Below are 25,712 nucleotides of genomic sequence, written 5' to 3' on the forward strand. Positions count from 1 at the left end.
GGCCTCAGAGAAGGGGCGGGGCCAGACAAAGCAGGGGTGTTTGGTATTCTGCAAACAGAAAGTTGGCCACCCTATCAGGATGCAGAAATGGGTTTAGCGGCTAGGAGGAGAATCTCCTGGCCCGAAGGGGCTGGCTGTGTACCTTGCACCACTGTACCTAAATGGGTGGCAGTGAGACCAGCCATGCACTGTTAAGGGGTTTGCACTGAGGGGGTCACTCGGTTTTGGGGTGTCCCATTTGGAAGGGTGACACCGGTTTCAGGTTCCGTTTTACACTGGCGCATGAGCAAGCGCAGCCAAGGCCAAAGAACAGGCACCTCCGCAGCCCTGAGGCACCCCCCTTCAGCCAGCCCCTCCACGCGGGCTCCTGGCCGCGCCCCCTGGCCAGCCACGTGGCCCGCGAGCACGCCCACCTCAAGCCCCGCGGGCAGACAGCCCCGCCCCTGCCCAGGCCACGCCCCCACCTGTCCTCGAGCGCCCTCCGAGCGCGCGTGCACCCCCTCCCCATCCCACGGCACGTGCTTCCCGCGCGCGCGCGCTCCCCCTTCTGCCGCCTTCCTCCCCTCGGCCGGAAGCCCCTCCCCCAGGCGCGCGTCATATCCGCCCGCTCGGCTCCGCAGCTCCAATATGGCGGCGCCCTGTGGCTCCTCGCAGCTCCCGGCCGCCGAGTCGCCGCTGAAGATCCCCAAGATGGAGGTCCTGTCGCCGGGCTCGCCGGGGGCGCTCAGCGACGGCAACCCCAGCCTCTCCGACCCCTCCACGCCCAGCGGCGCCTCCCCGCTGGGGCCGGGCGGGCCGGGCTCTGCCGCCGCCGCGGGGGCCGGGGCGGGGGGCGGCGGCGCGGGGGGCCGCGGCGGCGCATCGCCCTCCGTCTCCTTCTCCCCCGGAGGCGCCGCGGCGGCCGCGGCCGCAGCCGCTTGCCGGGGCATGTCGTGGACGCCGGCCGAGACCAACGCGCTGATCGCGGTGTGGGGCAACGAGCGGCTGGTGGAGGCGCGGTACCAGCAGCTGGAGGGCGCCGGCACCGTCTTCGGCAGCAAGGCCCCCGGGCCCGCCATGTACGAGCGCGTCTCCCGGGCCCTGGCCGAGCTGGGCTACGAGCGGACCCCGTCCCAGTGCCGCGAGCGCATCAAGGTACCCGCCGGGCGGGGAGGGGGCGTCCTGCGGGCGGGCGGGAGGGAGGGTCTGGGCAGAGAGGCCTCTGCCCGCCGGCCGGGGCAGGGGGCTGCGCTGGGTGGGGCAGAGAGACCCTCGTCCTCTTTCGCAGCTGAGCGCTGTCCGGGATGCGACCCGGCCTGACCCCGTGGACAGCTCCCGGGGACAGCGCCGGCGGCTCTGTTATGGGGCTCAGAGGAGGGTCGGTCAGACGGTGCCGTCCCGAAAACTGCTTCGTCCGTTGGGTCGAATTGGGTGGCTTGGACATCCCGGCAAATCCGCCCTGCCCTGGGGTCAGTGATGTTACACCGGGGGGGCCCTGATGCTGGGCTGCGAATCGGCCTTGCGCTGATACCAGATTTGTATCTGTTTTATGGTCATTTGCGCATATGATCGATTTATTTATTTATTTTTGCTTGGCGTGGAGGCAGTGTTCCCTCTCCAAGGCTTTTCTCGCCTTGTCTGGCACTCTGGGATGGATAGGGGAATGGGCATGTACGTGTAGTGATGAGTAAGACTCTAGAGGTTGGGTGTCTTCCTTCAGAGCATCCTGAACTTCAGATAACCATCCTGTTCTCATTGGATGGGAAATCTCATGCAGACTAGTCTTCTTGCAAGACTTTTAGTCAGGTGATAAACATGGTGAAAATAGCTGTGTTTCTACTTCTAGTGTCAGTTGAAACCAGGCAGTGTGAAGGGGCACAAACTTCAGTCCGATTTTTAGTCTACATTAGGAGCGAACAGTTAGTGTGGTTCTTATTAGCTGAATTAGCTTGCTCCTTCTTTGTTCCAGGTTAGAATGTGCCTTCTGGAGCAGTAAGAAAGAACATCTTTCACTTTGTCTTGCTAAGTAGTGAAAACCTGCTCAAGTGAGGTGCTTTAAGTATAGCAGATGTGCTCATCAGAATTAGACAAATAGGTTTTCTTTGCTTATATAGAATGTGATGCTGAGAAGGTAGTGTGCTTTTCACCAAATCCAGATTCACCTTTTGGTTAAATTTAGTCTTCCTTATCAGAGGTTTTAACCCTTTTAAGGTTAACCATTCCACATTATTTTTGTGTTTGTTTTTATTTTTAAAAGACAGAGAGGGTACAATCATTGTTTGAAATGTTAATTTTCTAACCTGTTAAGATATGTTGTAATGCTCGTCTGTGCTGAATACTTTGGCACTTTCTCTAAGCAGAGGGATTCCTGTTTTACCCACAATCCTGGACTCTGAAGACTGACTTGTCTCTGAAAAGTTGCCTTTTGCAGGGCACACCAGAAGCCAGATGGGTTAGAACACCCCTCTGTGGGGATATTGAGCTTTGAACCTGGTGAGGTGCGACCCTGGATATAATTTCTTAAACAGCTGCAGTATTTTTATAGCCTGCTTTAATTGTAGATTAAGCGGGAATGTTTGAGTATACCACACTACTGCGGGTTTTGGGTGGGTTTTTTGTGCATCTCAGCTGAAGGTTCACTCACCTTAAGTTTCCATACATTAATAGGAATTTCATCTTCGGAGAGGAAAGTACTGTGTGTGCTGTCCTACTCTACATGCAGACTTGGTTACTCGTCTACCTACCAAGCAGTTGTGTGTCTCTCTCCAGCTTCCTGACGTACCATCTATTGCAGGCCACGGGTCTGCACTGTTGCTGAGCTTGATCATTCGCATTTACACTTGAAATGCACAAATTACTTATTCTTGAAGCAGGTGCTGGTTTTATGCTTCTACTTGGTCATTTGATGCACTGTAAAACTTCTTTGAGTCCCATGTTCTTGGGCATCTTCCAAGGATTTGCTGTGTAAATCAGCTGGACTTGCATGAAACATGTGTATGTCTAGTTTTACTACAGGGTCTAGTGCATGGTGAAAAATTACTTAAAACTACTCCACACTAGGGCTGCATTGTTTGTCCAGTTTTCTTTCATGAGTCTTCTGCTGTGTCTATACGTAAAACGCTACAAAGTGGCTCTGCTGTAGTGTTAAGTGTAGACACTTTCTATAGTGATGGGAGAGGTTCTCCCATCGCTGTAGGTATAATCCATCTACTTGAGAGGCAGTAGCTAGGTCAAAGCAAGAATTCTTCCGTCGACCTAGCACTGTCTACACAGACGTTAGATTGGCTTAAATACATCTGTGAGGTGTGGATTTTTCAGATCCCTACAAGACGTAGCTCTGTCAATGTAACTTTTCAATGTAGACCAGGCCTTGATTGCTACTGGATGGTGGAGGGAACCTTATGCAGTGACTGCAGAAGACGGTTGGATTAATTCAGCTGTACTTGTTACTCCCGAGTGTGTAAATGTAATGTTTCCCAAGAGCATTACATAGTAGGTTCTATGGTGAAAGGCTTTCACAATTAGTGGCATTTGGAGCACTTGGGTTTGGGTGAGCCTGTTGGTTTGAACAGGTCACAAGATGATTGCCAAAAAAAAAGTGTCTGTATACCAGAGTGAATATTTTAATGACTCTGTTACGTCCATTCACGTAGACTGTTCTAAGCTTATTTCTAGGAAGGTTCTCCCCCACCCCTTCCCATTAGACTGAAAGTTTTGAACAGAACTGTGCCAGCCTGAAAGGATCAAGGTTGGCAAAGTCAATGAATTAGCTACATTATTTCATGCTTGTGTATCACAATGATAAGCAGTTGAGGAAAAACTGAAGGTTTTCTGTTATCAAACTTAAACTTGTCATGTAGTGATATCTCTAGGAGCATCACTTAGCAGTTTTGTCAGATACTTGTCTATAGACCCTTCTGGAACAATCTGATACACTTATTATGAACTGTGTAGGCTATTCTAAGCATTAGAAAGTATCACGTAGGCCTTGTCTACACTGCCACTTTACAGCACTGAAACTTTCTCAGTCGGGTATGAAAAAACACCCCAGAGCAATGCAAGTTTCAGCGCTGTAAAGTGGCAGTGTAGACCGTGCACCAGCACTGGGAGCTACCCCCCTCAGGGGGGAGAGGGGATTTACAGTGCTGGGAAACCGCTGGTGCCACGACTACACAGCCTTGGTAGTGAAGACATACCCTTAGTATCTGTTAAAACCATTTGATTTACTTTGTGTGTGTGAATGGTTCCCATTGATACACTCTCTATGAATGAGTAAATTCTATGAGAGGCTAAACATCAGGCTTCCTGCCAAAATGGACAGGTGAAGAACAGCAGTTAAATGTTAGTGCTGTCCAATATTGTGACTCAGCTGCTGCTGCTTACTTGTGAAGATGACTTTTTTTGGTGCATTCTTTTTACATCTTGAACACATTCCATAATGGAGCTTAATGTGTTACAGTACACCCCACAATAGTGAGATCATGCCGTTACCTGATCTTTTGCATATCCTGGAACCCTGCTGTTACGATACTCTCATCCTCCCAGATGACTGTATTGAAGAGCATCGTATGGAAAACATGCTCAGAGGACCATTCAGGATAGTGCTGGAGTGCTCAAAACCAGACTTTTCTCACTAATTATCCAGCATCAGCCAAGGCTGACGTGGTTTTTTTTGTTTTTGTTTTTTTTCCAATGGAGCCAAGAGTTGGTCTTGATGCAGAAATTACGGCGTGAAATTCTCTGGACGGTTTATGCACTACACCAGGCTAGATGATCACGGAGGATTCTAGTTTTCCATGATTTAAAAAAAACAAACACAAAATTCTCTGAAAAAACATAATCTGCATTTTTCCACTATTAAAATGAAACCCTGAACTTTCATTTTCCTAGCCACGCTATATATTGGCATTCGTTGAACACAATGTTTTATTGAGACGGTAGAAACCCATTTATCTGATCTAATTGGGACCAGGCCCAGATTGGACAATCAAAAATTCAGATAACTCAGAGAGCGTAAGCCCCAGGTGATGGGGCCCGGGCTGTTGGCCCCAGTTCAGTTAATACGGAGAGGCTCAGATAAACAGGGCTCTACTGTATGTTTTTATTTTTTTCACAAAATGTAAAAACTAAAGATTCTCTGTAAAAACACACATTCTGGGGGGGGGGTTCCCCATGGCAGTCGGATTTCTAGAATCCCTGATTATCACAATCGTGCCTTCTGGCTTTAAAATACCAACTCCCGTGGAATTTCAGTGAGATGTGGACGCCTGGCTCCTTTGGAAATGTCAGCCTAAATCGCTTTATTTAATTAAGTTATAGCTGAACCTCCACATAGATTATAAAAATCAATTTTGACTAGTATCCCTTGACATGCATTAAACAAAGAAACTAAAATTAATGAAATTGCAACTATAGTGTATAAACAGAAAGTATTTGGGATGCCACTTTTCTTAAGTCATGATTTATGTTTAGTGTTTTTAAACAATAACTATTTTGGTTTTCCTCAAACACTTAAATTCCATAGAATCTATAGAATCTTGATTCACCTCCCCCCACCAACTCATTTAGCCCACTCTTCAGAAGTGTTTTCCATTTTTCAGTTGTCTCAAATACATGCATCATGTTTGAATTAGGGTAAAATGCAAAGCATGATCCCAGTTCAAATCGCCTGTCTTTTAACATCTGCATATGCTTTTCTCCACATATGCACAGCTGGCCTGCAATCTAGAAATGAGCCTGCTTTTAAATTTGAACCAGAATCTTTAGAGTGGCTAAATTTAGGGATTCATATGCAACAGTTCTAACAATTATTGCTATCTTATATCTTCAAATTGAGACACGTTGAATATGACCCTGTTGATCTAGGAAGTTCTCTGGACCAACCGGCTTGTTAACCATGAAGCACAGAAAATTTAGATCTTAGTTTCCACATCAGCGGTATCTCAAAAGATCTTTTGTTGAGCATGTATTTTCCCTATTCTACAAATTTTAAATTATATCCTTAATTTTATAGTTTCTTGGTCATTGATACTTTCTACTGATTATTCAATGGGTCTTCAAATTGCCTGTGGTCTCATAGTTCTTGTTAACAGAAGAATTACACCTCTACCCTGATATAACGCGACCCGATATAACATGAATTTGGATATAATGCGGTAAAGCAGCACTCCGGAGGGGCGGGGCTGCACGCTCCAGCGGATCAAAGCAAGTTCTATATAGCGCAGTTTCACCTATAATGTGGTAAGATTTTTTGGCTCCCGAGGACAGCGTTATATCGGGGTAGAGGTGTATTTGCTAAAATACGCATGGTTGTTGCCCTGTACTATTGTTACTCTTCACTTGTATGTGAGCAAACATTATTCAGTAGAGAAACCAATCAAAGTGGTTTACATGGCATTGGTGTAGCTACCCCTGTGCAGTAATGTGAAGAGAGAGTCTGTTTGATTTTGATTCAGAATTTCAAAAAAAACTATATTTTGGAGACAGTATCACAAAACATCCCACATCCTGCATGAAGTGCAAATTTATTTTTTAAAACTGTATCTTCCATTCACCTAAAACTCTCTCTGCTTTAGAGAGTGAACAAGAGCTTAGTTCTTAACCTGAATCGCAAAGCATAGAGATTAACTACATAAAAACTGAGCTTTTATATAGTACTTTGCATTGTCAGACTGATGTATGTACAATAATATGAAGATCAAAAGCTGATGTGTTAGTGAAAGTGGTGTTCCTCAGGATTAGTTATAATTGAGTTACAATACTTGGGTTATGTGGTCTCATCCCAATCCTAACATTTAAATGTATCACTGAAAACAATACATGTAGATGCCCTGTGACAGTGGGCACAGTGCGTAAAGTCTTTGATCAGTCAATCTCCTCTGGCCAAAACAGCAGAAATGTTCAAAGGTTCGGCTTTTAGATTTTTCTAGAAGGAAATAGTATACCTATATCATTTTTGCAGTAACCTTATACATTTTAAAATCCTCTTAAACAATTTCTTCTCCAATAACATTTACATTCTTCTTCAGCAAAGGAAAAATAGTTTACCTTGTGCATTTGACAACACCATGTTTATAAGTTTGACTCTCAGGCAGAATTTTCATGTTAACCTGTTTCAATTTATCTATACCTACTATAGCGACAGCTATCACCATCTTCCAGATTAATATGCCTTTCCAGGTGGACAATACCCTTCAGAGTTGCAACTTAACATTGTATTGATGCTAGTCATTTGTTTGACCTTGACTCTTATTTTTAATAAATAGTTGGACTAGTTATCTTCCATTGTTGTATTCAGTGTTGCCATTTTGTTCCTGGGATATTAAAGACACAAGGTGGGTGAGGTAATATCTGTTTGGCTTCAGCTAGAGTGGGAATCTCTTTTAAAATATTGACTCTATATCCGCTGTTGTGACTGAGCCCTGCGTGGCCAACCTAGTGTTGATCTCTCTGTATCATGCTGATCTGAAGGGAAAGAACTTACAACCTATCATCACTTGTCCAAAATCTTGAGTTGTATTACAGAGCAACTACCTCCATTGATCTGTCCTCATGATTCCCATGATCTTAGTAGCTGAATACTTGTGTATAGCAATCGTTCCCCACACCCCAAACTGTTCAGTAGATTTCTGCTGGACTTCGGATATTCTCAGCAGACATTTTATTTTTTAATTGTAAGAGCACCTTTTAAACCGTTTTCATATGATTGATACATTTACTGGTCCTCTCCAGACATGTGGTATAAATCACAGAAAGGAAAAAAACACCCAGAAGATTCTAATTGGAAAGTCTTCTGTTAGATGACAGAGAGACACAAGTAAGAGGGAAACAACAATCTGTCTTTGAATATTAACTTAAAGTGACAAACATTAACTCTAGAACACATCTCTTGGGCATCCCATTTTAAATTAAAGATTTTAAATCATGATCTAGCACATCTAATATTGAGCTGTTCCAGTGGTGAGTTACTCACTTTTCAAAATTGGAAACTTGTTTTCTGTTTGAAGTTTTTCTAGCTTCAACTTCCAGTCACTGGCTCTTACCCCTTTTGTCTGATAGATTAGAGCCCCCTGTTGTATCCTCCCTGAGCTGATACTTATAGACCATCTTACCTCTTAACCTTTTCTTCAGTATGCTGAATAGATTTAAATGCCTTAAGTCTCTGTGTGAGGCATATGTTCCAGGGCTTGTAGCTCTCCTCCAAATAATCACCAATTTCGAAACTTCCTTGGTGGGAGGACCTCCTGTATCTCTGCATACATGAGAATAGCTTCCTGGTGATACCTGTAAGGTGGGGGGAAATTACAATAGACAAATACCGCAATAATAAGGATGAGTTTTGGAACTTCCTTATGGACATCTTTTTGAACTATGTTGTAAGAGCAGGGCCTGGGGATTGCAGTGGGCTATTTCTGATAGTTGTTGTATGTCCGTGTGTCTTCTTCTAGAGGATCAAACTATGAGTAGATCCTGTTTGCAGACCTTAATATTAAGAGTTCTGAAAAAGTATAAACTTCCCTAAGGTGACTGAGCCGTGTCTGTTTCCTAAATATACAATGGAGGTATCCTTCTCCTATAAGCTGACTACAAGAGTATTGTAATATACAATCTGCACTAGTCATTTCCAAGTGGATTGTATTGTCTATCCCAGCTGGCAAAAGTCACATTAATAATCCTGTAAATGTCAGTCTAGTGGCACTTAGTTCATTTTTTTTAATTGTGTCCTTAACTGATTAAGGCAGACTATTATTTGGGCCTCCTGTCCTTGACAAGGATGATCCAAATTACTTTTAGTTGGTAGGTAAGAATCTGAATGGCCAAGATGCAGTAGTTGCTGCTGGAAGATTGACTGTTTCTGTACTGTCTTCTATATTCTATTAAGTGCTTCAGAATTTACTGGGTGTACCTGAAACTAATGAAACCCACAAATTCAGAGCAAAGTTAGCTGTGATACACTGGAATTGTCGGTTTTTGTTTATACAGCTAAATGTACATCTACATTAGTTTCTTGAGCAAGGATGGCTGACTCTGGTCTTGTCAGTTACCTTTTCCTGTCTAACTTTTTGGTTTTGGGCAAGATTGAGAAGGTGGCATTGGGATAATTTCTTTCATTGATGGAATTCCACACATTTCCATGATCTCAAATAATCTGGTTTCAGATGTGTGTGTTCTCAATGGAGGCTAACATCTCTTTAGTGATGCCTAAGGTCAAAGTGTCAGTGCTCATCCTAGTATGCCAGCAGCGCTTGATGGTGTTGACTAAAATCTAAGTTCTTCTAAGGGTGGATGAAAGAGCCTTATGCTGGAGTAAGGCCTTCTTTCAGAGGTTAATGCTGGTCTACTGTACTTCCAAGAACCATGAAATCCATGGTTCCATCACATCTACTCTCTTTGGCTTACTGTGAAGCTACAAGTGAGACACAACAGGATGCAGTGGCACCAATACATTAATATTGAATACTGTCACCTCTCCATCATTCCTGCTCTCAGCAGTCTCACTGCTCTCCAGTGCTTTGTGGACTGTGATCTGGATGATGAACCAGCTGTGATTCAACCCAGGTCAGAAACAACTGATGTCTTGTTAGAAAGAAGCACTTAGACGAATGGATGGAAGCAACATCTGCAGAGGATTTCAGCTTTTTGCCAAAGTGGCTTGTGCTCTCATGGTTCTATTTGATCCACCACTTATCAATTCTTAGATGATGCTGGCCCTTACTGCCACATATTCTGCTGCTAGCCAAGAGGCTTCACCTATCAGCAGTGCTTTCTGTCACTTCTGTACTGGGAGCTGCCCTTGAAATCTGCCTGGATGACCAGACAGAAGGAATTTGATAGCAAGGTATAAAGGAGGCCTTAATAAAGTCTAGGATGAGGAATGCATCCGAAAAGTAATCCTCGATGGCCTTTGAACAGTAGAGAGGGTGTTTTCCTTGAAGGCAAGCAAATCTACTCTGGGATGCCCTTATTCATTAAAGATCACCATTAGTGCTTTTAAGGACTGTTATTTAGTAGTCTGTAAAACAATATCTTGGTCAGCAGGTGAGAGCACGATAGCAAAGACCTGGTGAAGAGATACTTCAGTTAGTCTATAAGGTGCCACAGGACACTCTTGTTGCTTTTCACTGGTGAAGAGAGTAATTGTCTACTCCATCTCGCCCCAAATGCATGAGCTAATGCACCATGGCTTGTTTTTGCTCAAGGAGCTGTATCTTGAGATCTTGACACAAGGAAGGAATGCTTTTAATGGTAACTGTGTTGAAGTTCAAGTAATTCATTGATGTGGAGTCTCGTTTTTTTCCCTTCCTTTTACAGTCACATGGTCAGCTCTAGACCTGTCTAGTGCTTGTTGCCATGATATTGGTGCCTAGATGGGTTCCTTATACCAAGTTAGAAGCATTTGTACTCATTAATGCCTCCATCAGTACCAGTAAGACTTTGTTTGTTTGTCTTTAACTGTAGCCGGAATCCTTTCCATTACTCCACTTCAGGCTTTGCCACCAGAGCCTTAGCACCTAGGAATCCTGATGGTGGTTGTGTTGCCATGAGGGGTGGCACTGGCAGTCTACGCCAGACTTCTTTGGTGCCTTGACTAAGTTGGGACTTATTCTGCTTGCTCCACTGGGCTTGATAACAAACAAGAGTCTCTTCCCTGAATATGCATCTGCCCCATCTTTGTCCCTCCTCTCCCTCCCCCTCCCCCCAAGCCTTGTGTACTTGTGGAGATTTTCTGAACTGCCTTGTCCTTATGGAGCCCTGGGTCCTCAACTCTTGTGGAAATGGACTAGACAGAGGTCTCTGTAGATCTCCATCCTCAGGAGATGAGGTCTAGCTGCTGTTCTGCTGCTTCCAATTTGGCTTCCCTGGAGCTGTCATCTCAGACACCACAGATTAATAAGTAGACACTTAAAAACTGCCTGTCATTCTAATTTTCTTCAGGCATTACTGTGGACTTCTCATTGCTCCTTAGCTGACAGTGTCTGGACTAATAATATCAAGTCCATAGGAATGGTTTTACTTCTCAGCATCTCTGGCTACTGCTGCTGCCACTAATGAAAAAATCAATCCAGTTGGATCTCCTGGGGTCTAAAGCATGTGCTTCAGCCATTGCAGAGGAGAATCACTAACGAACTATTGCTTTAGTTAAATTAACTGAGGATGGAAGCAAAGTTCAGCATGTCTGAGGGCTAGTTGGTGGCTAAATAAGTCCAAAGAGCAAATCAAGAAGTGGTGGATCTGAGGTGGTCCAAAATAAGTCAGAGCTGACTCAGCTGTCTATCTTCATGTGTGAGGATTGTCGGTCTTAACTTACCCTACAGATGACAATTTCTGATGGGTTTGAGCTGTGTTCCCATGGACCGCATAAGGTTCATATCGCAGGACAGAGGCAAATGAAGCTCATGAGGTTGTTTTCCTCTTATCTCTACTATCTCTTTAAAGACAACATTCCTCTCTGCTATTGCAGTAGATAGCTGACATCCCTTACGCTGTTACATTGGATAGGGTGGTCCTGTTTCCTCATCCCGAAATTCCTGTCTCAAGTGATCTCTGCTGCTGGACATCAACCTGCTGGTTTTGTTCTCCAAGCCTTAGTGGCATTGAGGGAAGTGTTTTTCACATCAGGGTCCATAGTGTGGACAGAAGACTCTTAGCTATTTAAATGAGACCAAAACAATCCAAATATCCCTGGTCACTTTGGCTTATAGGGATAAGAGATAATCACCCTGTGGGTTGAGCAGGATTGACTTATTTGGACAGTCTATGCTTGACTATTCTGACTTGGCACATGTTCAGCCACCTCTGAGAGTTGGATCACATTCAAATAGGTGTAAGGCAGCCTCTGTTACTTGTTTTTTCAAAATCTCTCTCGTTGAACTATGCAAGGCTGCTCTTTAGAACTCTGGTCCTTCACTCAGCATTATAACTTGGACTTGGTCTTCTTAACTAATCCTTGCTTGCCTGCAGAAGGCTGATGAGTGCTTATTTATTTGCTGAGAGAGAAGTCATATGGCTAGCTCTCAAAGGGTCAGCAAGGATTCCTGAATTAATAGATGGAACTGATGGTGGTTTTGGCCTCTGCCCCTTTTGTGCCTTATGACTCCAGAGCAATGGGGAGGAGGCAAGTGGCCCCAACAGACATGCTTGCTTGAAGCTTCTGAGCTGAGCACACACTTCCATCAAGAATGTAGATCTAGATGAACAATTTGAAGAATCAGTGTTACAACTTCTTGTTCTGCCAGAATGGTTTTCAACTGGATTTTGGTATTTGCTCCCTATAGGCTCTAGTGACAATTTTGAGTAAGCATGTTGGACTCTGACACTAATTCCAGTCTCTTGAATCATCTTCTCATTAAAAAGTTCTTCAGGGCACCAGTTCCTGAAAGCATTTCTAGTAAAGAAATGTTAAACTCCCCTCTGTGTTGCTTTCCTTGTATCTGCTACCGTGGCAAGAGGACTTCTGGGATGGGAACTTCAGTAATATAAAGATGTTTAATGTACCATTCATTGGATGGTACCCACCATTCCAAACTTTATCCCAGAAGTAGAGTTTTACTGGTCTCAGAAAATAATTTCATTCTTTCAGACAAACTGTCTTTTAAATAAATAAATAAATAAAAACCTGCTTGCACAAGGAGAGCTATTGGAAGCCGCCTGAGCAGAACAAAAAATTCAGATCACCCATATTTTTCATCCAGTATGTAGATTTTTTTAAGGCCTAAAGGGACCATTATCCTCTAGTCTGACCACCTGCTTAACGCAAACCAGAGAACTTCACCCAGAAATTCTTGCATCAAGCCTGTAATTTCTGCTTGGGCTAGAACATATCTACGGCCCTTTTGTTTTCAGGTTTTTTTTTTTTTTTTAACTTCCTGGTAATTGTTGTATCTTATTACAAAATTAAAGGGAGTTTTCTAGGTAAATATTCTTCTCTTGTATCTTTTTTGTTTTGAAGTTTAAAAAAAAATCTTTCATGTTCTGAAATGTAATTGGATAGCTTTTCATTTTGAACCCATTTTAGCATGAAAAGTAGTTCACTAACATTCATTTGCTCTGAATGCTGATAGCATGGATACTTATCTCCAACAGTGGTAACGCGTATGTGCTGGGCATTGGATTGAAAACAGTACATACACCAGTGCTCAAGTCATTCTGGTACTTCTGAATTGGCTCCCCCAAAGCCTGGACTGGCTCCAGAAGGAGAGAGACCAGTTAATGAGCTGCTATCTCTCCTTCCAAAGTGGGAAGTTGGGTTCAGAGAGTTCTGGCTCTTCCAAAGTATGGGTGAAAATCAGTAAAAACTGAGTAATAGCTTTGGTAAAATCTGGGACATTTTCAGTAAAAATCAATAAACTGAAAACAAAGGGCCATAAATCTATTTTTGATCAAGATTTTTTTAAATTATTTTTTTTTTATTTTGTAATTAATTAATGGAGATATCCCATCTCCTAGAACTGGAAGGGACCTTGAAAGGTCATTGAGTCCAGCCCCCACCTTCACTAGCAGGACCAGGTACTGATTTTGCCCCAGATCCCCAAGTGGCCCCCTCAAGGATTGAACTCACAACCCTGGGATTAGCAGGCCAATGCTCAAACCACTGAGCTATCCCTCCCCCCCGGAGTATCTTACAGCAGAGATTTGTAAGACCATTACCTGGTCATACATAGACGTTTAGTAAGCATGACAAAAGACCTTCTCTTTAAATTTTTCCCCTTAATTGGAGAAGGTTGCTTCTTGTTGGAGAAATAAACAAGATGCTGAGGATCACTGACTTGTACAAAGTGTTAACAGATAAAAATCTCGTAGGCGTGTGGCAGCTCCTCAGCCCATTGCCCTTTCAGTCTTTCCCATGGAACTTTTGCTTAGCTATGCTGGTGGTTCATAACTAGACCAGGTGAGTCAGGTATACAGCTTCAGAAAACATAGCTGCAGTGGGAAACTGATTGGTGGGGGTAAGGTCATCAGTGCCCATATTGACAGCCTGGAAAACTGGAGCTGCTGAGTAGGGCTTGGTTCCAGGATTAGTGGGCAAACTACTGGAGGTACCTATGTGCTACAGTAGCAGTGAGGGCTGGCCTGTTTCCAGGGGCTGAGCATGTAGTGCAAGCTTCTCTGGGTTTCCTAGTGTCACGTTTTCTACGTATGGCTTTTTAAGTTATAAATGTTGAGCAGAGATGGTCTTTATTTTCTGAGCGTAGAGCACCCAGTATTTGTTTAGTAATAAAATTTGAGAAGGCATCTGATGGTTAGCATCACACATTGAATAGTTATATTAAAAATAAACATGATTTTTTTCTTCTGAAAAGACTTATGATGATATAAAGGTGCTGGTAGGGCACTATATGGAGATGTGGTGTTAATGCCCTTGAGCAGGAGTCCAGCTGCATTCTGGGAGGGAGAGAGGGACTACAAGGCTTGAAAAAGCCTCTCTCCAGTGATAACATGGGAATTCTTATAGGTGTAGGGAGAATTAAGGCTTCATTTTTCAAAAACAGCCCCCCCCCCCCCCGCTCCTAGTTATAATAATTATGCAGAAAATCTGCAGAATGTCTTGATGCCGTGCTGCATTCTTGAGCCTGCAAACAGCTGCAGAGTGAAATGAATAACTCTTGTTAGCTGCAAGGTGGTCATGCAGAACCATGTGGGGCAGCAGTGAAACAGACCAGAATACGCCAGTTTTAGTTCAGTGCTGTTAAAGCCATGTGCTGTAGAAGCATAGAGGAGATATCCATGATGGAGAAAATGGAAAATGTCTGTGGGGAGGAGAAAATAGTGGCAGTCCCCACTCTCCAGGGAAGGAAAATAGAGGTCCCACCAACAGTTTTTAGCTGTAGGTTGGCAGGAGGAGCTCTTCTTTCAGAAGCTAATGGGGTTGTAGAAAGCTTTGAATTTATCAGATGTCTACTGACCAGAGGTGAATATGAAAGATGGAATCATCCAAGCAAGGTCCTGGGTCCTTTTGGCAGTAATCTCAGCATATGCTTTCCATCCTACCAAAGTATCTGGAGATGTGTTCTGACCAGGGCACTGCCTCTCATCTTTTGCATTGGTCTCTGCTGAGTAGGTGCTTGGTGAACTTTTGCCATGGTCTTCGCAAAATAACGTTAGTGTTGAGGGCCGAATGAAATAAATGGCTGCTAATAAGATTGCCTCTGCTGAAGTCTTAAATGGATAATTTGGTAACATCCGTCCAAGGGAGAACTCTTTTTGAAATTGAGTTTTAAACGTTGAAGCCAGTGTTTGCAGATGTTGAGGGCTCCCAAAGGACCTAATCAGAGGATATTGAAGCTTCTCAGTTAACTTTGCTGAAGACAACAGTGTGTTTATTTAGCTTGGCTATTAATAAATTAGTTAGAATCTCTTGGGCCTCCAAATTCAGACAGCAGTACCATTGTTGCTCAGTTGGATAAGGAAATATTGCAAGGTATGTAAGAATATAAAATTGTCATGAAAACTGTTTTGAAATTTGAGTACACTGATTTCTAAAAAATTCTAGGAATGATACGCAGTGGTGGTGTAGCTGTGTCAGTTGTCGGATCTTAGAGACGAGGTGGGGGAGGTGACCTCTTTTATTGGACCAACTTCTGTTGGTGAAAGACAGGCTTTTGATCTTACACAGAGCTCTTCTTCAGGTCACAAATGATATAGTAGTTTACATGTTACCCTGTGACACCCTCATAAATGAGGTGAAAAATGTAGCATCAGTCTAGAGTGAGACAAAGTATCCATCTGAAAGTGTAGTTCTGCTCTGCAAAGTGACTTTAAAACTGGTACTGCCTACTCGCATGTATTCTCTGTGTATCTGGGTATTACCTGCTTGGTCTAACCACTGACCTGTTTAGTGTTTACTTCTTTAGCCTTGCAGTGCCCTCTCCCAAAGAGGGATGCAGTTCTCTCATGGATCATCAACAGATTAAGCATCAAATGCAGGGTCTAGTTCTACCCACAATTACTCATCCGGCCCCATTGAACACACAGTTGTTGAACAGGTGGAAAGTGATTATCAACACTTGAAAACTTTACCCAACACCTACTAAATGGAGGACTCTGCCTACTAACCAGCGGTAGATACTAAAGACACAGGTGGGTGGGGGACAGTAGCCCTGCAATCAATATCCCATTGAGAGGCCCAATGCCCCTGCCACCTTTGCTCCTATTTCAACTAGAATATTGTCCTACAACCTTGCTTGGGAACGGGGGGGGCATGTAGCTCTGACACTTTAAAGCACCTCTTTCCAGTTATGGAAGAAAAGGAGTTTCTCTTCCTCTCTGGTCTCCTGGCTGTTGCATCTTGGGTGGGATGAGATCTCTGCTACTCTGCACTGTCCCAGTTTCCATTTTTTGACTCTTCAGCATTGAATAACTTTGTGCCTGCTGTTTGCTGGATATAGCTTTCACAAGCAGCAGCATGCAACTAGCATGAGTTCTTGATAGCTGCACTTCTGCCCTCCAGATTTCTGAATATCAGCTCTGGAACTGATCAGAGTTGTCTGTCTCTATGAGCCACACTGGAGCTGTCTTGAGAATCCGGAAGAGACATCGGTTTACATTCTTGGCTTGGAAGGTTGTTTTTGCAACCAAAAGTGCTAGAAACGTGATGGCTCTGTAGAAGGTGACATGTAGAGCCTGTCCTCGGCCCAGAAGTGCATCTTTCAAGCCCTAATGCTTGTTTTTGTGAGAGAACACAGCTTGATTTTCTTATTCAAGGTTCAGTTTGAAGTGATGGCAGTTACGAGAAAAATGTTTTGTAAATTGAGTACATCTGATAGGAAGTCCTTGAAACGCAGTAGATGTGGAATCCTACAAAGCAATTTAGTCACTTTTCAAAGTAGAACCACATTTTATTCATGTCCCTTAATGTTTTTAATTCAAAGACTTTCTAAACAGCTCCTCCTTGACTTGGAAAATTGGAAGCAGATGCAGAAGAGTTAGATTTCATGCTGTATCTTCTAATAATGCATAGTACTTGCTACCAACTCAGCCACTAGAATAAGAAATCAAATAGGTGCAAAAAACCTGGTCTAAGCTTGGCAATCTGTCTTTATTGGAGGCTTCAAAATCTGAACTGGACTCTGTTGTAATGGATTAAGATGGCCACATCTAGCAGTATTGTTATTTGATGTTTGAGTCTGGGAATTTGGAGCATTATTGATTTGACCTCTTTTAAATTTCAGCAGCTTCCCAAGAGACAGAGTGAGTTAGTAAGGAATGCAAAATATGTAAGTAATACATTTTACTAGCTAAATAGTTTAGGCAAACATTGTTTACCTTGTATCTTCTTACTAGAATAAGGAAGGTTGGACTGTCTTTGCTTTTGGGGACTCTTCTTTCTATCTCCCCCTCCCCCACCTTCTCCAAACTGTGGGCACAACAACAGCTGTACTCTCTCCTTCCTGTAGAAGGTGTGCATTCTACGGGCTGGCTGGTATATTGGATGGGATTTGTGTTTATTTTCCTGTAATACGTAGCACACTTGTGTATTCTCCCCTGCCCTCAAAATCCCCAACTTTGAAACTGGTGAACCTGTAGATGCTATACAACTTTGTTCTTTGTAATTGATATTCAAGCTAAAGCATCGTGTGTCAGGAACATCAAAGTTGTGATGCTTCCTGTCTTACAAAGGTTAATTTGGCAGTTTGGTGATTGGATTATAGTACTTGACCACATGTGACAAAGATTGAGCAATAGAAGTAAAAATAAACAGATTGTCTAGCATTCTTATTCTATCTGCACGTGAGTGCGTGCCATTCTGGAAAGCTAGCACCAATTGAGTAACAAAAGGTTTTGTGTCTTAGACCCTTCGCAGGTGTTACAGTCGAGTGAAAGAACATGGTGTTGGGAAAAGGAAAAGCAGTTACACATTTGAACAATTGGAACAGGTGTTTGGTCAGGGAGGATGGGACTCGCAGCCCTGCCAGCCTGTACTCATTAATAGTAGCGGCTTGTACCAGGAGCTGGAATCGGATGGCAGCACTATGGAGGAATATTCACAGGAGGATTGGGGGAACCACAGTCAGGATCTTCACTGCTACCAGGGCGGAGACCCGGAGTTGGGTAAGAAATTGATTATTGATCCGTCTGTATGTTTTGGTTTTGCATGTGCTTGTAGTTACTCGAGTGCTAATCCTACTCCATAATCCTAATCCATCCTATGTCATAATGCTGCTATACCTACTTCTGTGTATTTCTTATACTTACAGGTTTAAGACTTGTCATAAATCAGAACTAATTTCTATAATTTGTACAATTGTATAAATCTAAAGTGCCTAATTTGCAGGGCTCCCTAAAGCTGTCAAACACCTTCTCTGTGTAACTAAATTGTGGACTGAACTGATTAACTGCTAGTTTTTATTGTTAGTGAATTCTAACAAGTAGAATATTTGAAATAAGTAGACTTTAACTTGTTTGCATTGTCTTATTTTAAAATGGGTAATGTAGCTCTTTTGTTCCTGACAAGATGCTAGAGTGGCCCATTGTTTAAAATTTGAGTTTTGCTTAAAAGGAACTTGAATGGGGGGTGAGAGGGAAGGAAATATGAATTGCTGAACTTGATGTTAATTGATCTGTACTGCTGATGCTCACGGTCACACAACAACAAAAAATCTTGCAGGTAGATCTCAGTATAAACTCATTTTTCGTTAGACGTAAAAAGCTAGCAAGCCACATGCCACAACTACTTTTATGTTGTGCAAGTAAAATTGCCAAATTTTTGCCTTTTTTCCAAAAAAAAAAAAAAAAATCTCCCTAGTCTTCCAAATGCTGTTGCCCAACCCTGACAGATAGATATTACAGAAAGATCCACTTTCCTGAAAATATGCTTACATTTGACTTCCGAGTAAGTGTTTTGTATAGAATAGAGGTACATTCTTGCCTACAATAAATAGGAAGGGAAAAGGTGTATATATTTACCGAGTCTATGGAAGCTTATCGAAGTTAATTTAAACAATGATTCCAATGGGATTGTAAGAGCGAGGCAGCATTTACAAGGGAAGATGGATAAAGGCACTGTTCTCGCTTTTTTGATCGTATTTGTAGGTTAAATTGGGGGGTGGAGGGGAGGCACACAAATATACCTTCCTCTGCAGTTATATTCTGGGGACTGGTAAATTCTGACTTTGACTAAGAGATGGATTAAATTGCATTTTCAAATGACAATAGCAATACCTCCTCAAACTAACTGAAGTATGAGAACTAGGAATGTTGGTTTTAATTTAAAGAGGATCAGAACGTATGGGGGAGTTGGGGAGAATAAGGCTAAGAGGGGGGCTATTTGAGATACAAGAGACCGGAAGGAGTTTCTTTAAGCCATGTATTTAAAAATGTACATAAATGACTGTAATTCCATATAGGGGTTCTCGTGATTCAGGCTTTGCTCTGATGGTTTGTCACCATTATCCTTCAAAAGAATTACAGCAACATTTACATGCAGTTGGGGCTGACAATATTCTGTGTGTTCAGTGAATGGTTATGAGAAAGGTACTTAGCACGCACACAGTCTAAATGGAATACAGATACGTTTGTTCTGGTGCTTGCTCTTCAAATATGCTATTGAAAGCAGAATGGCCTTTCTCAGAATGTAGTTTACAATGAAATCAACTTGTGACTTAATGGCAGGAATTACTCTTGTCCTTGAAAGATCTTGCACATGTGAAGCCAGATTTTGATCCTGTAGCTAAAAATTCAGGGATGGTGATATAGCTTACATAGTAGCTGGTTTTAAGAGCTGAAGCAATGTCCTCAGAGTGTGACATCAGAATTTTACTGGAAAGCACTAAGTGAACAACTTATTACCTTTCAAAGTAAAAAGCTTTGGGAGAGTTTTAAATATATAACTGTCTGTTGGAACTTTTGCTTTTCAGATGAAATGCCTGCCACAAAGAGAACATTAAAGATAAAGCAGGAATCTTCAGAAGAAGCACAGTAAGTAACTTATGAATGTTTTACTATTGAATGCATTTCCCTAGGGGTGCTGTGCGGGAGGAGGATGTTAGAAACTTCTGACTATAATTATAAATACATTGTGCAAGACTATTGAAGAATCTGCTTTTTGCATCATTCCAGTTACCTCAAAACATGTGGAAAGCTTCACAACTCAAGTCTCTTTTGGCTCTGTTATACAGCAAATGAAGCAGAACTCTCTTTACATGAGTGCAAAAATTAAACTGTGTAAAATACACATCCTAACCTTTGGAGATGTGGGTGGGCAGGTCTTGGGGTGCTCTGGCAAAAATCCTCACTCTTAGATCTATTTGTAATCTGGTTTCCATCTACCGAAAGTTTTGTCTCTTTGCGCATGCAGGAAAAGAGCATTTTAAATGTAGATGTTCATTAAAGTGTAAGGGTATTCCCATTAATGAGTATAACTATAGAAGCTTAAAATTAGAACACAGACCTCTATCTAATACCAGCATAACACTGGAGAATGCAGAAAATACCTTGAAAGAAAGGGAACAATCAAGAAAGGAGGAGAGGGGTTTTGCTAGTTGAGCAATGCACATTTCTGTTGGCCTGGAGCTTTACTTGCTTTGAGTAAAACATTTAGCATGATGAAGGATGGGCAAGTTTACTCTGTGCCTAGATGGTCATTTTTTCTGCAACTTTGCGAAGCTAGATTGTAATCTTTTGCTGCATTGGTTTAACCTGGCAAATGGTGGGAAGTTTAATGTGTCTTTGCTCTTGTGGGAAGCACATGAATCTCTTTCTCCATGACCACGACCACCTATTTTGGGGGGGGGGGGGGGGGGGAAGAAACATGTTATGTGTGGATATTCTTTGCTGGAGAATGGGCCAGTGTGGAATAGTAGTTTAATCTTAATTTGGGGCAGCATTTTTATGTAATGGCGCAGTGGCTAAGTGATAACTGCCTTACATATGTCTTCTATACGCTTAACTGTAGAGGTCAATGCCCCTCCTATTAAAGTAAGCACACTGATTTCCATTCTAATACCCTGTTTTCAGTCTCTAATTTTTCAAGCTTTCAGGCTGGGATTTTCCAGGCTTGGTCTATGCCTCAAAGTGAACTTCAAATCTGATCAAAATCATTTTAGCAGATTGAGCATGAATTAGGAATTTTCTTTTTCCCCCTTGTAAACATTTGTGGCCTCTCCTTTGAGCCACTCTACAGCTGGAGGTCAAAATTTATATTTAAATAGTCCCGCAAAGTGTCTGGAGGGGAAGGGGGCATTCCTTAGAAAATGGACTTCCATTTTACTATGCTCAGACTTGGAAGGACATGTTCTGAGTGTTTGCAGTATACTTGGCACTGTTCATCCGAGGCTGGGAAGATTGATTTGTTCACAGCTGCATGGCTAAATTACACAGTGGTTTTAAATCCTTCATATCTTAAGATACCTTTTTATAAAAAGCAGAGGAGCTTTCTCTGAACCCCTGGACACTTGGCAAAGTGCATAGGAAGTAGACCTGCACTGGAGCTCCACAACGGAGAGAGCTGTAAAGCAACTTCCATAGCTAGACTTTTCCTGAGATGTGGGAGAGGGTTTTTTCCCTCTGGCCAAGGAGCCTTTTAATTATGCTTTAATTCTTTACTTAAAACAGGTTTAATTAAATAGAGAGTTAACAGGATTTGCAACCTTCGCTGGAATTTTGATAGCATTGCATTAAGCAATCAAAATCAGAATGAACATCCTTCACTCTGTCCTTTGTACATATGAATATGACGTAGGCTGTAATTGCATTGCTAGAGATCATAAATGAGTTGTAGAAAAACGGGGTTTGAACTAGAGGCTGTAGCATAATGCTCACATCCACAATAGGGCAGAACATACACTGTCCATTTAGCCTTAACTTCCGCATTCCTTGTCTCCTGAGGGCTAATTAGTGCTATATTAGAATTGGAAAAGGTACAGAGAAGGGCAACAAAAACTATAAGGGAATAGAATAACTTCCATATGAGGAGAGATTAAGAAGACTGGGACTGTTCAGCTTGAAAAAGAGACGACTAAAGGGAATATGATTAAAGGTCTATAAAATCATGAATGGTGTGGAGAAAGTGACTAAGAGAGAGTGTTGTTTATCCCTTCACAGAACACAAGAACCAGAGTATCCAATGAAATTAATAGGCAGCAGATTTAAAACAAAGTAGTACTGTACTTCACACAATGCAAAACCAACATGTGGAATTTGTTGCCTTGTTGTGATGGCCAAATTACACTGGTGTTCAAAAAAGAATTGGATAAGTTGATGGAGGTTAGGTCCATCAATGGCTATTAGCCAAGAGGGTCTGGAATTCAACCCTATGCTCTGGGTGCCCCAAGCCTCTGACTGCCAGATGCTGGGAGTGGACAATAGGGGATAGATCCACTTGATTGCCTGTTCTGTTCATTTCCTCTGAACCACCTGGCATTGGCCATTGTCAGAAGAAAGGATATTGGGCTAGATGGACCCAATATGACCATTCTTATGTTCTAATTTTACAGCATTAGCAGTTCTGCATTAGTTTATATGAAATATGTTTGAACTGTGTGATCACTTGACTACTTGTAAAGCTACTAGCTAACCAAGTTAAATTGCATGTCTGCAGTTTCCACTGTAGCTGTCGCATGGCTTTGTCATGATCACACACAGTACCCTTTTTGTTGTTGTTGTTTGCTATGTACCAAACAGTGTCTCCGCTTTCTTCTTGGAAATAAGACGACAAGATAAGCTTTCCCGTTGGAATGGTTAGAGCAGAATCTGGACAAATTTGGCCTAAAATGTAGAAATGACTGACACTTACCTAAAACTTGTATAATATTAAAGGGTACAACGCTGTGCTAATGCATGAGAATTTGTGAAACTGACTAGAAACACAAATGAGATGAATTAATTAGTTTTATTTGCATGGTCCAAAATGAGATTGCACAAAACAAACTACATAAATAGAAAACGAGAGAATTTTATTTTTAATCCTGTATTAGGAATAGCCAGTGTTCTTAAACGATATGATTGATAGAGCACTGGGGCCCTGAGTGCGCAAGGTACTTAGGCACATACTTAAGTTAAGCAGGAGTAATTCCATTGAAATCATTGGACGTAATCCCATGTTAAAGGTAGGCACAGACTTGAGGACTTTGCTGAATCAGGTTTCAGAGTAGCAGCCGTGTTAGTCTGTATCCTCAAAAAGAACAGGAGTACTTGTGGCACCTTAGAGACTAACAAATTTATTAGAGCATAAGCTTTCGTGGGCTACAACCCACTTCTTCGGATGGAATCAGGGCATAGGTCAAACCTTTTTTTAAAAAATGGGTGAAATAGGGTCCTTGGGCCACTTACTTAGTTCCTAAGTATATGTTTAGGCTCCTAATTTTTGGCCCTAGCCTCTCTTCCATTCCATAGGTCAGCTTAAAGTACCAGGTAAGGAAGGGAGCAAAGCCAGTGTGGTATGCTCTTTCCCCCCCCTAGTTCAGAGAAGACCTGTGTCTACTCTACTCCTCTGGGATAGCCCTGATTTTAGGGAAGTGGGACTGGGGAATGTTCCCCTGCAGACCCCGGAAGTTGAGCTTGAATTTTAGGTAGATGTTAATTCTATGACTGCTTTTATCAGAGACAGGTGGGACAGGGTAGGCATCCAGCAGTAGCAAACTTCCATGACCAAAAGCAGCTGTAAGAGTAGCATGGAGGAGCTGATTCTTGGCTCTGCAGATCTAGAGGGCTGTGCCATACCTATGCACTTCTCCTTTAGGGAAGCTTGGGGGGAAATTCCACAGGGTATACCTTGTGTGGTGTCTTAAGGCCCCTTTTGCAGTTCTCCAATGAAAGGACCACACCGTAACACATGTGGTGGGGTTTTTCCCTGACCATGGACCTTTGAAGTGGAGGAAATCAATGCAGCTAGCGAGGGGTAACTTTCTAGGAGACTTGTCACTGAACCATAGGACACATGCATTGGAATTAGTATGGCACTTTCTGGGCACTGGTGGTTCTGACTAAGCCTTTGTGGCTGCACACGTACATACATGAAAACACCATTCCCATCAACCGCCTGCAGAAGCAAGGTACATCGCTTCCACCCTGTTCTGTGAATTAACGGAACAGCTCCACTTCTGGCACTGTTCCAGTAGAGGGACCTGGTGCATAGGTTTGACATATTCTCTCTTCACTAAGCCAGTTGTTTAAATGCACGACTCATCACACTGTGTCTGCTGCCTCTCTTGACTTAAGAACATAAGAACGGCCATACTAGCCAATGGTCCATCTAGCCCAGTGTCCTGTCTTCCAACAGTGCCAATACCAGGTGCCCCAGAAGGAATGAACAGAACAGGATCAAATGATCCATCCCCTGTCGCCCATGCCCAGCTTCTGGCAAACAGAGGCTAGGGACACCATCCCTGCCCATCCTGGCTAATAGCCATTGATGGACCTGTCCTCCAGGAACTTCTCTAGTTCTTTTTTGAACTGTTATAGTCAGCCTTGACAACATCCTCTGGCAAAGAGTTCCACAGGTTGACTGTGTGTTTGAAAAAATACTTCCTTTTATTCGTTTTAAACCTGCTGCCTATTAATGTCATTTGGTGACGCCTAGCTCTTATGTTATGAGGAGTAAATAACACTTATTTACTTTCTCCACACCAGTCATGATTTTATAGACCTCTGTCCTATTCTCCCCCCCCCCCCCGAGTCATCTCTTTTCCAAGCTGAAAAATTCATCTTATTAATCTCCGCAGCCATTCCATACCCCTAATCATTTTTGTTGCCCTTTTCTGAACCTTTTCCAATTCCAATATATCTTTTTTTGAGATGGGGCGACGACATCTGCACTCAGTATTCAAGATGTGGGCGTACCATGGATTTATGTAGAAACAATATTATTGTCTATCCCTTTCTTAATGATTCCCAACATTGTTTGCTTTTTTGACTCCCGCTGCACATTGGATGTTTTCAGAGAACTATCCACAACGACTCCAAGATCTTTCTTAAGTGGGAACAGCTAATTTAGACCATCTTTTGATATGTTAGGATTTCAAACTGTAAATGCCTCCAAGCTCTTATGTGAGATAGGTATTTATAATTTTCCCCCTTTTATAGAGGTGGGAAGTAAGGAACAGAAGTGAAGTGGCTTGTCCAAGGTTACACAGCAAGTTAAGAACATCTGTGACAGAATTCAGAAGTCCTCCCGTAGTCCCTTGCTCTGTCCATAAGGCATTCTCTGTCTCTTCCAAACTTAGCTTTGACAGTTGGGCCTATAATATCTTTACCCCAAGCTGTACTGCATTTATGGCGTAGCGTACTTGTGCTTCTCTTGCTAGACCAGCATAGTGCCTAGGACTGGCTTCCTAATTTTTTTTTTTTTTTTTTTTTTTTTGAGGTACCTGCAACAGGATCACAGGGTAGGAAATGCACATGTGATCGTGCAGTGTTAGCTTTCTGCTCTGTTGTTTGGAACCCCGTATGTGAAGTCTGACATGCAGTGGGACCCTTTTTTTAGTTGATACGGGCCCAACCATTGTAAGAATTGGAACTTGTTAACTCCATGAGAACTCGTTCTGCTATTTTGATTCACTTGTGAGACAAAATAAAGAGCTTTGAAAGATGTTGGCTCCTTCACTGAAACAGCTGTGCTAGCCTCTGCTGCTTGGAGTCTGATTCGTACAGAAATGGTTTGTTTAAAACTCCCACCAAGCTTCGAATCCCCACTCCTTTGAATCATGTAAGATTTCAGCAAGACAAAGGGAGCCATTCCGCCCTCAGTGGTCAGTGTCCTAGCAGCAGCCATGCAGTTGGGAATTCCAGCTCTACTGGTA

At 42.7% G+C, this 25,712-nt stretch overlaps 1 protein-coding gene across 6 annotated transcripts in view; it reads left to right on the top strand.

The window, feature by feature from the left end:
- The first annotated feature begins 613 nt into the window (after positions 1 to 613).
- Positions 614 to 25,712, top strand: part of MSANTD2 (Myb/SANT DNA binding domain containing 2) — a 34,649-nt gene continuing 9,550 nt past the window's right edge. For 3 of the 6 annotated variants that reach the window (XR_008441700.1, XR_008441701.1, XM_054005364.1), the window contains exons 1-4: positions 614 to 1,134; positions 17,148 to 17,192; positions 17,769 to 18,027; positions 19,833 to 19,893. Coding sequence is in view for 4 of the 6 variants with exons in the window: in XM_054005364.1 (XP_053861339.1) it covers positions 628 to 1,134; positions 17,148 to 17,192; positions 17,769 to 18,027; positions 19,833 to 19,893 (872 nt within the window). In the remaining 2 variants the exon portion in view is untranslated. The remainder of the gene's footprint in view (positions 1,135 to 17,147; positions 17,193 to 17,768; positions 18,028 to 19,832; positions 19,894 to 25,712) is intronic. The other 3 variants (XM_054005365.1, XM_054005366.1, XM_054005367.1) reach the window with 3 other exon arrangements.

The sequence above is a fragment of the Malaclemys terrapin genome, chromosome 15 (genome assembly GCF_027887155.1).
Source record: "Malaclemys terrapin pileata isolate rMalTer1 chromosome 15, rMalTer1.hap1, whole genome shotgun sequence".
In the NCBI taxonomy this organism is placed as follows: Eukaryota; Metazoa; Chordata; order Testudines; family Emydidae; genus Malaclemys; species Malaclemys terrapin.